This window comes from Jaculus jaculus, chromosome 16 (assembly GCF_020740685.1).
Source record: "Jaculus jaculus isolate mJacJac1 chromosome 16, mJacJac1.mat.Y.cur, whole genome shotgun sequence".
NCBI lineage: Eukaryota > Metazoa > Chordata > Mammalia > Rodentia > Dipodidae > Jaculus > Jaculus jaculus.
The window spans coordinates 2358823-2374259 of record NC_059117.1 but is presented as its reverse complement, the minus strand read 5'-3'; the positions used below and the strand labels follow the sequence as shown (position 1 = coordinate 2374259).

Here is a 15437-nt window from a genome sequence, read left to right as displayed (position 1 = left end):
AGTATACCTTGACATGCCCATGGTAGATGATATTGTGGGCAAATGGAGATGAGGAATGTGAGTTGTGTCCTTTCATGAACACACTAGGACCTCCCAAGTTGGTGCTTTAGAAAATCATTTATAGATTCTCTAAATGGTGTTTCTATAATCCAGGTCAGGGTTACTTGTTATAGTAAGAATGAGGAGTCTTCTGACATCTACAGAATGCCTACAAAAGGACTTAATCACTCTAGTTATGTTTTTCCAATACAAAGAATGCTAAGAAATTTCTTCTTTTATTTATTCAGGCACAGGTAAAACTTATACAAACATCCAAGATGGTATTTTACAGGCCCTTATTTTTCCCCCCATAGCAAACAAGCTCCTAGATTACTTTTGTGATCTGACCAAACAGGAACAACCACGTAGTTGCTATTCCTTAACTGATTGTATCTTCAGCAATCCCAGAACCAATTTTGGCTTTGTATTCTATCTCTCACAGATGACAACCACAACATTACTTTAGATTCTAGACCATAGACATTGGGATAATGATGGAATAAAATTATTTTCATTTTGTCTCAGGCTAGTAAGATGTAATTTAGTTTTAGATAAACACAATGCAAGATGCCAGGAGAGGATGATTTCAAATCTTTTTAGGCAGGAAAATTTGTTTGTACCCTGACATTTGAGGCTAGTAAAGACAGGGTTGTGCCAGTTGAAGCTGGACAGGTAGCCCACAGCACAAGGCTAAAGGAACTGCCTACAACACAGATTCAAGCCAGAAGACAGCATTTCAGTTTAACCTGTGCCTGGGACTAGTAGCTCCTCCAAGTCTACGTTTCCTGCTTAGGATCTGGGGACTAGAATCTCTTCTGGGAAAATGCAGTGACTCCCAAAGAAGGTAGTATGACTATAAGTCTTATCAATGCTGGGCAAGAATGGAGACAGTACTGAATTTGCTTTGGTGAGCATCTCTCTTTTTCTCAGCCCAAATACTCCAAATGACTACATGACAAACAGCCCAGGCTCACATATGCATCAGCTGCAGGCTGACCTCTGTACTTGCTCCGTCACTGGGCTGCAGGGAGCTGCTCTTATCTAGTCTTTACCTTCAGTGGGGGAGGCACTCATGGTTGGAAGGTGTGGTGGTTTGATCTCCCATAAATTTATGTGTTCTGGATGCTTAGGTCTCTAGCTGGTGACAATTGTGCAAATAAAGCCTTCAGGAAGCAGTGCATTGTTGGGGGTGGGCTTATTGGTGTTATAGCCAGCTTCCTCTTGCCAGTGCTTGGCACAGTCTCCTGCTATTGTTGTCCACCTGGTGTTATCTAGGAGGTGAGGTGCACCCTCTGCTCATGCCTTTGTTTTCTCCTGCCATCATGGAGCTTCCCCTTGTGTCTGTAAACCAAAATAAGCGCATTCCTCCCAGAAGCTATGCTTGTTTGGGTTCTTTGTAGCAACATGAAGCTGACTGCAACAGAAGCTATACACTATAAGACTGGCCTTAAACTACATAATTTTATTTCATATAGTATCATCCCTAGAGAAACACAAAAATCTGAAGGCAAGTATTAATATCATAATTCCCATCTGTTATAATTACTTTAAAAATATTTTATTTATTTGATGCTGGGCATGGTGGTGCAAGCCTTTAATCCCAGCACTCAGGAGGCAGAGATAGGAAGGTTTCTGTGAGTTTGAGGCCACCCTGGGACTACAGAATGAATTCCAGGTCAGCCTGAGCTAGAGTGGGACCCTACTTAGAAAAACCAAGATATATATATATATATACATATATATATATATATGATTTATTTGAGAGAGAGAGAGAGAGAAATAGGCAGTGTAGTGGTTTGATTCAGATGTTCCCCTTAAACTTAGGTGTTCTGAATACTAGGTCCATAGCTAATGGAAATTTGGGAATTAAAGCCTCCTGGAGTCAGTGTGTTGTTGAGGGTAGGATTATGGGTGTTATCACCAGTTTCCTCTTGCCAGGGTTTGGCACACTGTCCTGTTGCTATTGTCCATCTAATGTTGGCCACCCTCTGCTCATCCCATAGTTTTCTCCTGCCGTAATGAGCTTCCCCTCAAGTCTGTAAGCCAAAATAAACCCTTTTTCCCCATAAGCTGCTCTTGGTTGAGTGTTTTCTTCAAGCAATGTGAACCTGACTGCAACAGGGAGAGACAGAGAGAGAGACAGAAAGAGAAAGAGAGAGAGGGAGGGAGGGAGGGAGGGAGGGAGGGAGAGGGAGAGGGAGAGGGAGGGAGAGAGAGAGAGAGAGGGAGAAAGAAAAAAATGGGTGCACCAGGGCCTTTAGCCATTGCAAACAAACTCCAGTTGCATGTGCCACCTTGTGCATCTGGCTTATGTGAGTCTTGGGGACTCTAACCTGTGTCCTTTGGCTTTGCAGGCAAGCAAGCACCTTAACCATTAAGCTATATCCCTCCAGCCCTATAGTTTCAGGCTTACAAAATCAAGAGGAAACACCATCAATGGCAAAAGCTGGCTTACTTCCATAGATTACAGCTGAGAAACACCACAATACAACCAGCAAGCATAAATAGCCAGAGCTCAAACTGCTATGAATAGAACTTAGTGCTGGACTACAAGATCCAACCCCTAGTGACACCTCCTCCAGCAAACTGCTGAAGATTAAGTAGGAAGCTTAACTTTAATCAAAAATTCTTGAGTTAGGCTGGAGAGATGGCTTAGTGATTAAGGCACTTGCCTGCAAAGCCTAAGAACCTAGGTTTGATTCTCCAGGTCCCATATTAGCCACATGCACATAGTGGTGTATGCATCTGGAGTTCATTTGCAGTGGCTAGAGGCCCAGACACAACCATTCTCTCTCTCCCTCTGTTTCTAATAAATAAATTTTTAAAAATTAAAAAAAAATTTCCTCAGGCTATGGGGGACATACATTCACATTCAAACCATTACTTCATTCAAACCATTACATTCAAACCACCTCATTCTGTCCCTAGCCCCCACAGATTCATAATCATCTTCCAATGAGAACTGTATTCAGCCCAACTTTGATATTGTTCAAACGTCCCAAGTCTCATCTGAAATTTAAGACTGTCTTATAGGTGAGAACCCAGTAGGATCAAAGCACAAGTTACATACTTCCAACATTTAATGGCACACAGTAAACATTTCCATTGCACAAAAGCATAACAAGGAGAGATTGTTATGCAAAAATAATAAGAGTAGGCAAACATCAAACATCTGCAGTTCAAGCCCAACATCCATAAGTAGTGACTTGAGTTTCTGGATTCCAATTTCACCCCTCCAGTTAGGCTGAGCAGACTAGAATCCTGAGCCAGCAGTTCTCCATGGCAGTCATTCCACAGTCCTGGTCCATCCCAAACATCCTCAGGTCTATACTGCAAACCATGGTTCATCCTCATAGCTCCATAAAATTGCCTTATTTGGGCTCCTCACAGGAATTTCAACCATGTTTCCCATTGTTGCATCTCAGCAGTAAGTAGAGCAGGTTCATCTTCATACAATGGCCTAACTGGGCCTTCCCACAAGGATTTCAACCCTGCTTCACTTTGCCTAGAAGCCATTTCCAAAAATCAAAACCATGTTGCACATCTAATGATTCTTTTCAGCTTTTGTTATACTCCATAATAGCAGGTGGGCTACCAAATTTGTTAGTTGAACAGGGAATAAATTATGACCTTGAAGAGCAGCACCCTCCTTTAGAATTCTTCCTTCAATCTACCTCCTTTCAATGGCTCACTCTTAGGGCATCTTTTCAATTGTTTCAATACAGAGCCCTTGCCCCACCCATGATTCTGGTAATATGCTTAACAATTCAGTGACCTAAAGCCAATCTCTGTGCCAGTAACCTTAAATTTCCTTGAATTTTTCCTGTGATAAACCATACATTTTTCATAGTTTTCTGTTCTATACCTTCTGCCTATACACCAGTCCATTACTTTTATAGTCAACCTTGAGCAAACTCTCTACACATGGGCAGAATACAGCCAGTCTTTATGTTTGTAACTCATTTCCAACAAAGTTCTGTCTTTCCCCTTTGAAAGCTCATAAGCCAAGCCTTGGCAGTCCACAATTATTTCTGCATTTAGAATTCTTACTCACCAGAATAGCCCATAACACTCTGTTTACAGAACTGCAAGACTTCTCCAGTCAAAAGAACCAAATCCTTCCACATTCCTCCCACAAATAAGTTTTAAAAGACCAAAACCCCACATGATCAGATATAGTACAGTAACACTACCACTCCTGGCACCAATTTTACTATTTTACATTTTTTTTTTTTCCAAGGTAGGGTCTTACTCTAGTTCAGGCTGACCTGAAATTCAGTCTTATGGTGATCCTCCTACCTCTGCTTCCCAAGTACTGGGATTAAAGGCATGTGCCACCATGCCTGGCTTCATTTATTTTTGTTGCTGGGACAAACACCTGACCAGAACCAACTTGTAGGAGGAAAGGGTTTATTTCAGGCTTATAGATTCCAGGGGAAGCACCATCAATGGTGGAAGAATCTGGCTCATTTCCATAGATCCTAGAGGAGAGACACCATCAAACAACCTGCAAGCACAAAAGTCAGAGCTCAAAATGCTCTGAATATACCTTAGGGCTGGACTACAAGATACCCACCCCATAAGTGATACCTCCTATAAAAGGCTGCTGGAAACTTAAGGAGGAAGGTTATCCTTAATCAAAAATCCCTGAGGCTATTGGGGATATATATTCACATTCAAATCATCTCATTCAAACCACCACACTATATTATATATGGGGAACTGCTCAGGGAGGGTAAGCATGGGGCAGGAGATAGACTCAAATGTTCTTTGTAGAGATATAAAAAAAAAGGAGAGGGTTACATAAGAGGATGTGATCACCTAACTGGGTATTCTTGTATCCTATTATTACTACTTATTGGCTGAGTAAATGGCCTCAAAGCTTTTGTCATTTTAGTGTTACAGTTATAAAGTCCCTAATAATGCAGCTTGGAACATCTGCAACAACAAGGAAGCTTGCATAGTTCTCTAAGGATCACATCTCAGGCTTTCAGATTGCTAAAACTATATTTTTTGATGTTAGGGTCTCACTCTAGTCCAGGCTGATGTGGAATTCACTACGTAGTCTCAGAGTGGCCTTCTACTGGTTTTGTTTTGATAGATATCCCTTTCCCCAAAGGACTTTTTTAAATGAATGAGGAGGAAGATTAGAGTAGGGAGGGTAAGGATGTGTGGAGAACAATTCAAAGCCCAGCTCCTACTATGGAAACAACCCTAAGCCCAGGCCCAATAAGGCCAGTGAAGCACACTGAAGACCCAAAACCACTAACTTGTCAGCTTCTCTCTCTTCATCTTGGGCCATGCCTTGCTGAGTTCCTTGTTGATCATCTAGAATAGGGTTTGGCAAATGTTTTATGTAAAGTGTCATATAATAAAATATTTAGACTTTACAGGCTATATGGCCAATAAGACAAAGAACATGGCTGAATTCTAGTAAGCATTTTCAAAAACTGGGGAGTCAAATGTGGGTCCTTAGGTTTCACAGGCAAGCACCTTAACTGCTAAGCCATCTCTCCAGCCTTACAAATAATTTATATATTTATATATGGGTGTGTGTTGGTTTGATTCAGGTGTCCCCCATAAACTTAGGTGTTCTGAATGCTAGGTTCCCAGCTGATGGAGGTTTGGGAATTAATGTCTCCTGGAGTCAGTGTATTATTGGGGGCAGGCTTATGGGTATTATAGCCAGTGTCCCCTTGCCAGTGTTTGGCACACTCTCTTGTTGCTATCTTATGTTGGTCAGAAGGCGATTTTTTTTTTTAAGAGAAGAAAAGCAAACTAAGAATAGGTTATAATACTTCCCTAAAAAGATGGATTTGTAGATGGCTACACTGAAATCTGCCTTGGGTCTGATTGGTCCCCTGGCCTATTTTACTAGTGTATGTTATTGTATCTTCCCTTCTTCCAAATAAGGGTCAAATGGCTTATTTTCAGATTATCTAAGCCTTTTGTATCTATTAAGTTGGATTAATTAAGTGTATAGATTTATCTTCTCTGTTGTCATACTATATAGGAAATAAAAACATTTCCTCTTTGAAATCATTAATCAAGAACTAAAAAGTAAAACAAATGCTAAATAAATAGGTATTCCTCAAATATTTGCTATCATAGATTTTACATATTTCTTCTTGTGATACATAAGCATTTTATCAAGGTGAAGGGGTATCATCTCTGCAGAACTGAGGTTTCCATTGTGCTGTGTATGGACCATGGCTGTGTGGAGGTAGAGTTGTCAGAGAGGCCACTTGATGACTAGTGGGTTTCCACACTTGTGGTCAGGCCCCAGCCATAATGGTGTCCCTCTCTTCAAAGTGAAAGGCTTGAGATGATAGCCCTAAAAGTGATTTTCAGCTCTGGGCCTGCCTTCATGTACCAGGTACCAGGTCCTCAGCATCTGGGGTAGAGCCCATCATGGAAGAATTGCTTAATGCATGCTTGCTGAATGAAAGAAAGAAAACAAATGTGCATGACTGATTCTTTTTTCTTAGGTGATTGGCTTTATTGTAGGAGTCATGGTAGTGGCACTCAGACTTCATCCACTTTCACAGTGAGTTTTATCTAGCAAACCACCATAAGAGACAAGCAATCTGTGGAGGACATATCACTCTGCTAGACAGAATCTTCTGGTTTCAGAGGCTGTGATAGCAACCACTCGGGTCCCTGGCCTTCTTTCTAAAATACTGCAGCTTCTAACACCTTGTAGCTACATATACACACCACACATTCCAGGGCAGCCTTATTGCTTTCTAGTTTCATGGACAAGAGTGGTGCTACAGCTACCCCCACACAAGAGATTTCCTACTTGGCGTTACTTTTCTTCACACAGTAAAGGTCAAGATAAGAGCATGTGACAGGCCGAGTCTGGCAGGAACAGACATGAAGGCAGGCCACAGCTTGCAGTGTTCACCCTGAATGTGCAGCTGATGCTCATGTTTGGAACCAAGCTATGATCAAATAGTGATTTCTAATCACTTGGATTTAACTGAAGAGATTCACTTAGAATCCTTTGCTTTCACTGAAGTGATTCCTCAAGTCTACCCTTAGGTCTTAAGAACTGTTAAAAGTGTCCTTGTGTTTGCACATTTGAAAATCCAGCATTTTGTAAAGAGTGGCCCTTTGACAGGTCATGACACCACTGCTCCTTCTTGCAGATGACAAACTGCGTCTCACAGGAGCTAGTTCATTTGTCTTAAGGGCTTTGTGCTTGGTAGTTTTGACTGCTCTGTCTCTTGGATGAGAGCCAAGACAAACAATAGCTATACCTCTCATAAAGGTCAGTACTGTGTTGAAGTGTGACTTGAGGTTTACAATGAGGAGACAAAGTACTGGAGAAGCATCTTTTGACCACAGCTGACTAACTTCACACCTCCTGAAGCTTAAATTCACTTCACAGTTTCTACAGGTGCTTCTTAAGACCTGAAAGCAAACCGTGGACATCACCACAGGGTTGCTGTCTTTTAGGCTTTTTAGGCCTGCCACTTTCTTGACTTGCTTTCAGTGTTGCACAGGCAGGGAGAAGCTCTGATGGGGTAGATAAAGCACTAGCTGAGGGATCAGTGGGTTCAAGGCCAGGCTTCTCCCTAGACTATATCCACTTTGGGAATAATATTTACCTATTTTACAGGGGTATGAGGAAATGAAATAGCATTAAGGCCACTTTACAAATTGTCATCCATTAAAAATATTACATATAACAAAAACATTGTTTGAAAACACCATGTGAAACCTAATTCTTTGTATGATAATAAACAATACATTACAAGATATGAATATGAGAGCAAGGGACAGAAAGACACTAAGAGACAATCAGAGACAGAGGGGAGTCCATGCTGAATATGAGCTTAAGGATCTGTTACAAGTTGGCATCAGACAGAAGTTAAGAAGTTGTGTCTAATCTGCTGAGGATAGAACAGGAATAACTCTCATTCCTTCTTGACATTCCACTTTGTCCCCCCCAACCCATTTCATACTTTTCAATAAAATATAAGGGTAACAAAACTAATTGAGAGCCTGGGGAGATGACGCAGTGGTTAAAGGTGCTTGCTCACAAGACTGCTTAAACAAGTTCAATCCTCCTCTGTGCCCATGTATGCCAAGTGGCACATGTGTCTGTAATCCTAATATCCCTATGGCAATGGCAGGCAGAGCCAGGAGACTCAAGAAAGTCTTAAGTGGAAGTGGGAGAGAGAGAGAGAGAGAGAGAGAGGGAGAGAGAGAGAGGGAGAGGGAGGGAGGGAGGAGACTATCTCAAAAAATGGTAGGAGAGGAAAAACACTGAGGTTGTCCTGTGACCTCTATATGCATATATGTGTGAACCCACATTCACCATGCATGTACACACATGCATATACACAACTAAAAATAATAAAAATAATTTATGTTAAAAATAACAACACACACACACACTGAGCTCTGAGCAAAAGACATAGCAAGACAAACAGATGAAAACAAAAGTGCTCTCATGTTCTCACGTTCCAGGCTCAGAACATTCTAGTGATGGACACATATGAAATTCTCAAATGGCTGCCAGTGACATTTAATGCAGAGCTCTGTAAAAGAGGGTCTGCTTTCTTCCCCGTGGGAGCTGTATGTATATAGTCATGTACATAATATAAAGATGGTTCCTCTTCTCTAAAGCTCTCATGCTGAGCCCTGACATTCATGCTCCTTACTTTGGGGATTTTATTGCTTGAGTGACTGGTAGGCCTCCCTCTGGCTGGCATAATGTTTTGCCACTGAAATAACAGTTATATCAAATACAGTTTCATAGGCAAAACCAAAAAATAACCACCCACACACTGGGTTGGATTTTTGGGGGGGGCAGGCATGGTTTAGAGGTGGGTCACTCTAGCCCAGGCTGACCTGGAATTAACTACGTAGTCCCAAGGCTGGCCTCAAACTCACAATGATCCTCCTACCTCTGCCTCCCGAGTGCTGAGCTTAATGGTGTGTGTCACCACATCTGTCAGTCCCCTGCTTTTTTATTCAAATGTGGAAGAAGTCTAGAGCATTTCATCCATAATCCCTATAACTAGGCCAGTTACACCTGCCACCATGTCCCATTCTGCTCAGCTCACTCTGCATAGCTCTTCCTCAAGGAGCTATCAAAAATGCTTCTACCTACATGGTTATTTTCTGGAAGGTCTCTTGTTGCCTTTCCTAATGAGTGCACTACACAGTCTGCCTATTACATCAGTGGACAGGAAGGAAAAAGTAACTTACAAAATTGGGCGAGACTGAAAATCTTCCTGGTTCATCCTCTCAGACTGGCGGATTTTCAGGATCTCGGTGTAGCTCAGGTTTTGCAGTTTGCTCTTGAACTGATCCAGGGAGCTAGGCTTGGTTGTAAGTGCTCTCATAACCTGCTCCTTCACCACCTGCATTACCTACAAATGAAAGAAAGACCATTATTTTCTGACCTTTCCTGGTCAGAAAAGGCTCCAAAATTAATGGCTCCTTGCTGCCCTGGTCCCTCAGCATAACCCTGAGCCCTATCCTTGAATGTAATTGCTTTTGTGAAAGGTAATTTTCCATTATGAGCATTTCCCTTTTTCTCTTGCACTGTGGAACCACAAGGAAGGAAATGGACTGATTTGGAATAGAGGGTAGGGAAGAGTGCTCCATTTGCTCTATATATTATGTGATAGCTGCTGAAACAACACTGTAAATCACTCAAACACAAGGATCAGAAATGAACAAAGGCCAAAAAACAGCTAAAAACCTGTATATTAATTATTTCTTCCAGAAGAAAACTGTTGAGACACAAATAACTGTGAAATTTGGTTGGCTCCAGTTCAATGAATGTACAGATACCTGTACTTCCCAGGCCTCTTTCCCCTGTTGTTAGGGCCCGAGTATTCATATGAAGCATGCATCTGGAAATGAGCATGTTCTTTTTTCTCTTGAGTCAGTACTAAACAAAGGAGTTTATTAAATTAGAACAGACATATCCCACTGGACACCTTGAGAAAAAAATAATATGGTAATTTGCTGCCTCAGGACAGGTCTAGCTCACAAGGAGGCAATTAACCATTGCCTCTGTTAACATAGATTCATTTTCATCAGAATATATAAAGCAGAAAAAGGCCAGAGAACACACAGGGGCTTCCAAGGGACTTATCATATTTTTTTTCCTCAATTTTTATTAACATTTTCCTTGATTATAGAAAGTATCCCATGGGTAAGATGGTGGCTTAGGTACCACGCCAAAGCAGCTTAGGGGGGAAGAAGACTGAAAAAACTCAGCAAAATACACACTTTTACTAAAAAGTGAGGTGTATAGGAAATCGAAACAGCAGTGGAGAAGTAGAAGAGATCCAGAGCCCGCAGAGGCCAGCAAAAGCGGCCCCAGCAGGTCCGCCAACCGAGGCGGTGGCAGCGCACAGGAAAGCTGCTAAACTCAGCTCCAGCCACAGGAAAAGCCAGCTGCGGGTGCTCTCCGCAACTCAGAAAACGTGAAGGGAGAGTGGCAGTGACCAACGGATGAGCAGAACATGAGATAGAAGAACACGTGGAACAGCAAGAGAACCAGAGCAGCTGTGGCTTCCTCCCCGCCCCCACTGCCTGAGCCCAGCTCCAGCGAACAGAGCAGTGGTCCCGGGACCCAGCCATGCCAACTTGAGTGAAGAGAGGAACCCAAGCAGGAGCAGGGTCCCGCAGCAACATCAGCGGCTCCGGCACCAGCAGCAGCGGCCCCAGCAGTGGCAGATCCAGTAGCAGCAGCAGCGGCAGATCCAGCAGCAGCAGCTTCAGAGGCAGCAGTTGCAGATCCAGCAGCAGCAGCAGGAAAAGATCCAGCAGTGGCAGCTAAAGCAGCAGCAGCAGTGGCAGCAGCAGCAGTGGACCCAGCAGAGGTGACAGACCCAGCAGCGGCAGCTTTAGCAGCAGTGGTGGTTCCAGCAGCAGGGGTGCCGATCTGCAGGGTCACAGTTGCCAGGCTCGGTTTGCCCCGCAGGAAAAGCCAGTGCCCAGCTCCAGAAATTAGAACAGCAGCCCAACGACCCAGCCAGCAACTTGACTGAGACCAAAATCATCCAAAAAGGTAACTGGGATTGATTGCACCAGGGAAGGGTCTCACTTGGCTACAAGCGGACTTGGATCCCTCAACAGACCAGAAATCTTAACCTCTTTGTTGCTAGAGGATCTGGTTGTTATAACAACTACTCTTGCATAAATATTCGGTGTTGTTTTTGATTGAATGTGTACAGTGTTTAGTTAAATTTTAGAATCTACCTGTATTTTATTCCACTCAGCCTACTTGAATACTCCCATAGCAGGGAAACTCAACCCCTAGGAACACCTTTGTTGATACTCTGAGAGCCTTAAGAGCCACACCTAACACCTTAAGCTCCTATCCTGAAGATATATAACATCAAATCAACTGATACAGCTAAGAATACCTAGCTAGCTAGAAAATCCAAGCATTAACTTAATCCAAGATGCAAATATATATATATTATAACACAAGAAACACTAAAAAGCAAGACAATCTAAATCCACCCAACAGTATTAATGCATCAGAAATGACCGTTAGTGAGAACGAGTTAGAGGAAATGCCTGAGAAAGATTTCAAAAGAATGATTGTAAGTATGTTCAAAGAAGTCAGAGGACAAATCTAAGGAGTCAAAGAGGAACTCAAAGAGGAAATCAAAGGAATCAAAGAAGACGCAGGACACCAATTTCATGAAATAAAGAAGGCAATACAAGACATAAATAAGGAAACAGAAATAATAAAGAAAAACCAGTCAGATTACTAGCAATGAAGAACACAGTTAATGAAATAAAAAACTCTATAGAAAATCTCACCAGTAGAATGGACGAAGGAGAGGACAGAATATCTAAGCTAGAAGACCAGGTGGCAGATCTAATACAGTCCAACAAAGAGAAAGACAAACTTATAGAAAAGTATAAGTGGGAATTTTAAGATATTGGGACACTATGAAAAGATCAAATATAAGACTTCAGGGCATAGTAGAAGGAGAAGAATTCCACTCCAAAGGCATAGTAGGCATCTTCAACAAAATCATAGAAGAAAACTTCCCCCAAATTGGGAAAGAGGTGCCAAGCAATCCTTTAGAACCCCAGCCAGACAAAACCTGGAAAGAACCTCTCCTCATCATATTATAATCAAACTACCAAACACACAAACCAAGGAAAAAATATTGAAAGCAGTTAGAGAGAAAAATCAAGTTACATACAAAGGCAAGCCCATCAGGATTACAGCAGATTATTCAACACAAACTTTAAAAGCCAGAAGAGCTTGGAGTGATATATTCCAAGTTCTGAAAGATAACAACTGTCAACCAAGGTTACTTTATCCTGCAAAGCTATCCATTCAAATAGACGAAGAAATAAGGACATTCCATGGCAAAAGCAGGTTAAAGGAGTATTTGAAGACAAAACCAGCTCTACAGAAAATACTTGATAGAATCCTCCATGCTGAAGAAAAGGAAAAGCACACATATAAGGAACCTGGAAAAAAAGCAATACTCAAATACTAGTTAACACAAGAAAGCAAAGGTAGAACCGGAACCACAAAATAAAAATGGTAAACATAAATACACACCTTCAATAATATCTCTTAATATCAATGGCCTCAGTGCCCCAACCAAAAGACATAGGTTTGTAGACTGGGTTAAAAAGCAGGATCCTACAATTTGTTGTCTCCAAGAAACTTACCTTTCTACAAAGGATAGACATTATCTTAGGTTGAAAGGTTGGAAAACGGTGTTTCAAGCAAATGGGCCTAGAAAACAAGGAGGGGTTGCTATCCTAATATCTGACAAGGTAGACTTCAGTCCAACATTGGTCAAGAAAGATAAGGAAGGTCACTTTATATTGATTAAGGGCACACTCCAATAGGAGGACATTACAATCCTAAACATATATTCACCTAACATGGGGGATCCCAAATTCATCAAACAAACACTATTACAACTAAGGTCACAGATAACACCAAACACAGTGGTGGTGGGTGACTTTAACATCCCACTCTCATCAATTGACAGATCATCCCAGGAAAAAATAAACAGAAAGGCATCTGGACTAAATGAGATCATAGAAGGAATGGATCTAACAGATATATATAGGACATTTCATCCAAATATACATTCTTTTCAGCAGCACATGGAACATCCTCTAAAATAGACCATATATTAGGACACAAAGCAAATCTTAACAAATTCAGGAAAATTGAAATTCCTTGCATTCTCTCTGACCACGATGGAATTAAACAACAAATCAGTAGCAAGAAAGGCTATAGAGCATACACAAAATCATGGAAACTAAACAATACACCACTAAATGATGAATGGGTCAATGAAGAAATCAAGAAGGAAATCAAAAAATTTACAGAGTCAAATGATAATGAGAACACAACATACTAAAATCTCTGGGACACAATGAAGGCAGTTCTAAGAGGTAAATTTATAGTCTTAAGTGCCTATATTAAGAAATTAGAAAGGTCGCAAGTAAATGACCTAATGCTTCACTTTAAAGCCTTGGAAAAAGAAGAACAAGCAAACCAAAAATCGGTAGACAGGAAGAAATAACAAAGATTAGAGCAGAAATTAATGAAATAGAAACAAAAAAAAAAAAAAACAATCCGAAGAATTGAGACAAACAGTTGGTTCTTTGAAAGGATAAACAAGATTGATAAACCCTTAGCAAATCTGACCAAAAGAAAGAGAGAAGAGACACAAATTAATAAAATCAGAGATGAAAAAGGTAACATCACAACAGATTCCACAGAAATTCAAAACATCATAGGGACATACTATAAAAGCATATACTCCACAAAGTATGAAAATCTGAAAGAAATGGATGATTTCCTTGATTTATATGACCTACCTAAATTAAAACAAAATGAGATTAATCACTTAAATAGACCTATAACAAACATGGAGATCCGAACAGTTATCAATAATCTCCCAACTAAAAAAAGCCCAGGCACAGATGGATTCACTGCTGATTTTACCAGACCTTCAAGGAAGAAGTAACACCATTGTTTCTTGCTTTTCCAGGAAATACAAAAAGAAGGAATTCTACCAAACTCCTTTTATGAGGCCAGCATCACCCTGATACCAAAACCAGGCAAAGATAGAACAAAAGAAGAAAATTACAGACAAATCTCCCTCATGAACATAGATGCAAAACTTCTCAACAAAATATTGGTAAACAGAATACAAGAGTCTATCAGAAAGATCATTCACCTTGACCAAGTAGGCTTTATCCCAGAGATGCAGGGATGGTTCAATATATGCAAATCTATAAATTTAATACATTATATAAATGGGTTGAAGGACAAAAATCACATGATCATCTCATTAGACTCAGAGAAAGCATTTGACAAAATCCAACATCCCTTCATGATAAAAGTCCTACAGAGACTGGGAATAGAAGGAACATATCTCAATATAGTAAAAGCTATTTCTGACAAGCCTACAGCCAACATATTACTAAGTGGGGAAAAACTGGAAGCTTTTCCACTAAAATCAGGAACAAGACAAGGGTGTCCACTCTCTGCACTTTTATTTAACATAGTTTTGGAAGTCTTAGCCATAGCAATAAGGCAAGAGACACACATAAAAGGGATACAAATTGGAAAGGAAGAAATCAAGTTATCATTATTTGCAGATGACATGATTCTATACATAAAGGATCCTAACGACTCTACTAGCAAACTGTTAGAGCTGATCAAAACCTACAGCCATATAGCAGGATACAAAATAAATACACAGAAATCAGTAGCCTTCATATATGCTAACAACAAACATACAGAGGATGAAATCAGAGAATCACTCCCATTCACAATTGCATCAAAAATAAATAAATAAATAAAGTACCTTGGAATAAACCTAACCAAGGAAGTAAAGAATTTCTACAATGAGAACTTTAAAACACTCAAGTGAGAAATTGCAGAAGATACTAGAAGGTGGAGGAACATCCCTTGTTCCTGGATTGGAAGCACCAATATTGTGAAAACGCAATCTTACCAAAAGCAATCTACACATTTAATGCAATCCTTATCAAAATTCCAAAGGCATTCTTCATGGAAATACAAAAAAACATCCAAAAATTCATTTGGAATCACAAAAAACCTAGAATATATAAAATAATACTGAGCAACAAAAATAAGGCTGGTGGTATCACCATACCTAATTTTAACCTACACTACAGAGCCATAGTAACAAAAATAGTGTGGTACTGGCACAAAAACAGACATGTAGATCAGTGGAACAGAATAGTAGACCCAGATGTAAGCCCAGGTAGCTATAGCCACCTGATATTTGATAAAAATGTCAAAAATACTCATTGGAGAAAAGACAGCCTCTTCAGCAAATGGTGTTGGGAAAACTGAATATATATCTGCAGAAGGATGAAAATAGATTCTTTGCTCT

General features: G+C 40.6%; 1 protein-coding gene across 3 annotated transcripts in view; it reads right to left on the bottom strand.

Annotated features, from left to right (window-relative positions):
• Positions 1-15437, bottom strand: part of Elmo1 (engulfment and cell motility 1) — a 606684-nt gene that overhangs the window by 42467 nt on the left and 548780 nt on the right. For all 3 annotated transcript variants that reach the window (XM_045135705.1, XM_004668852.2, XM_045135706.1), the window contains one exon: positions 9262-9425. In XM_045135705.1, the coding sequence (XP_044991640.1) occupies positions 9262-9425 (164 nt within the window). The remainder of the gene's footprint in view (positions 1-9261; positions 9426-15437) is intronic.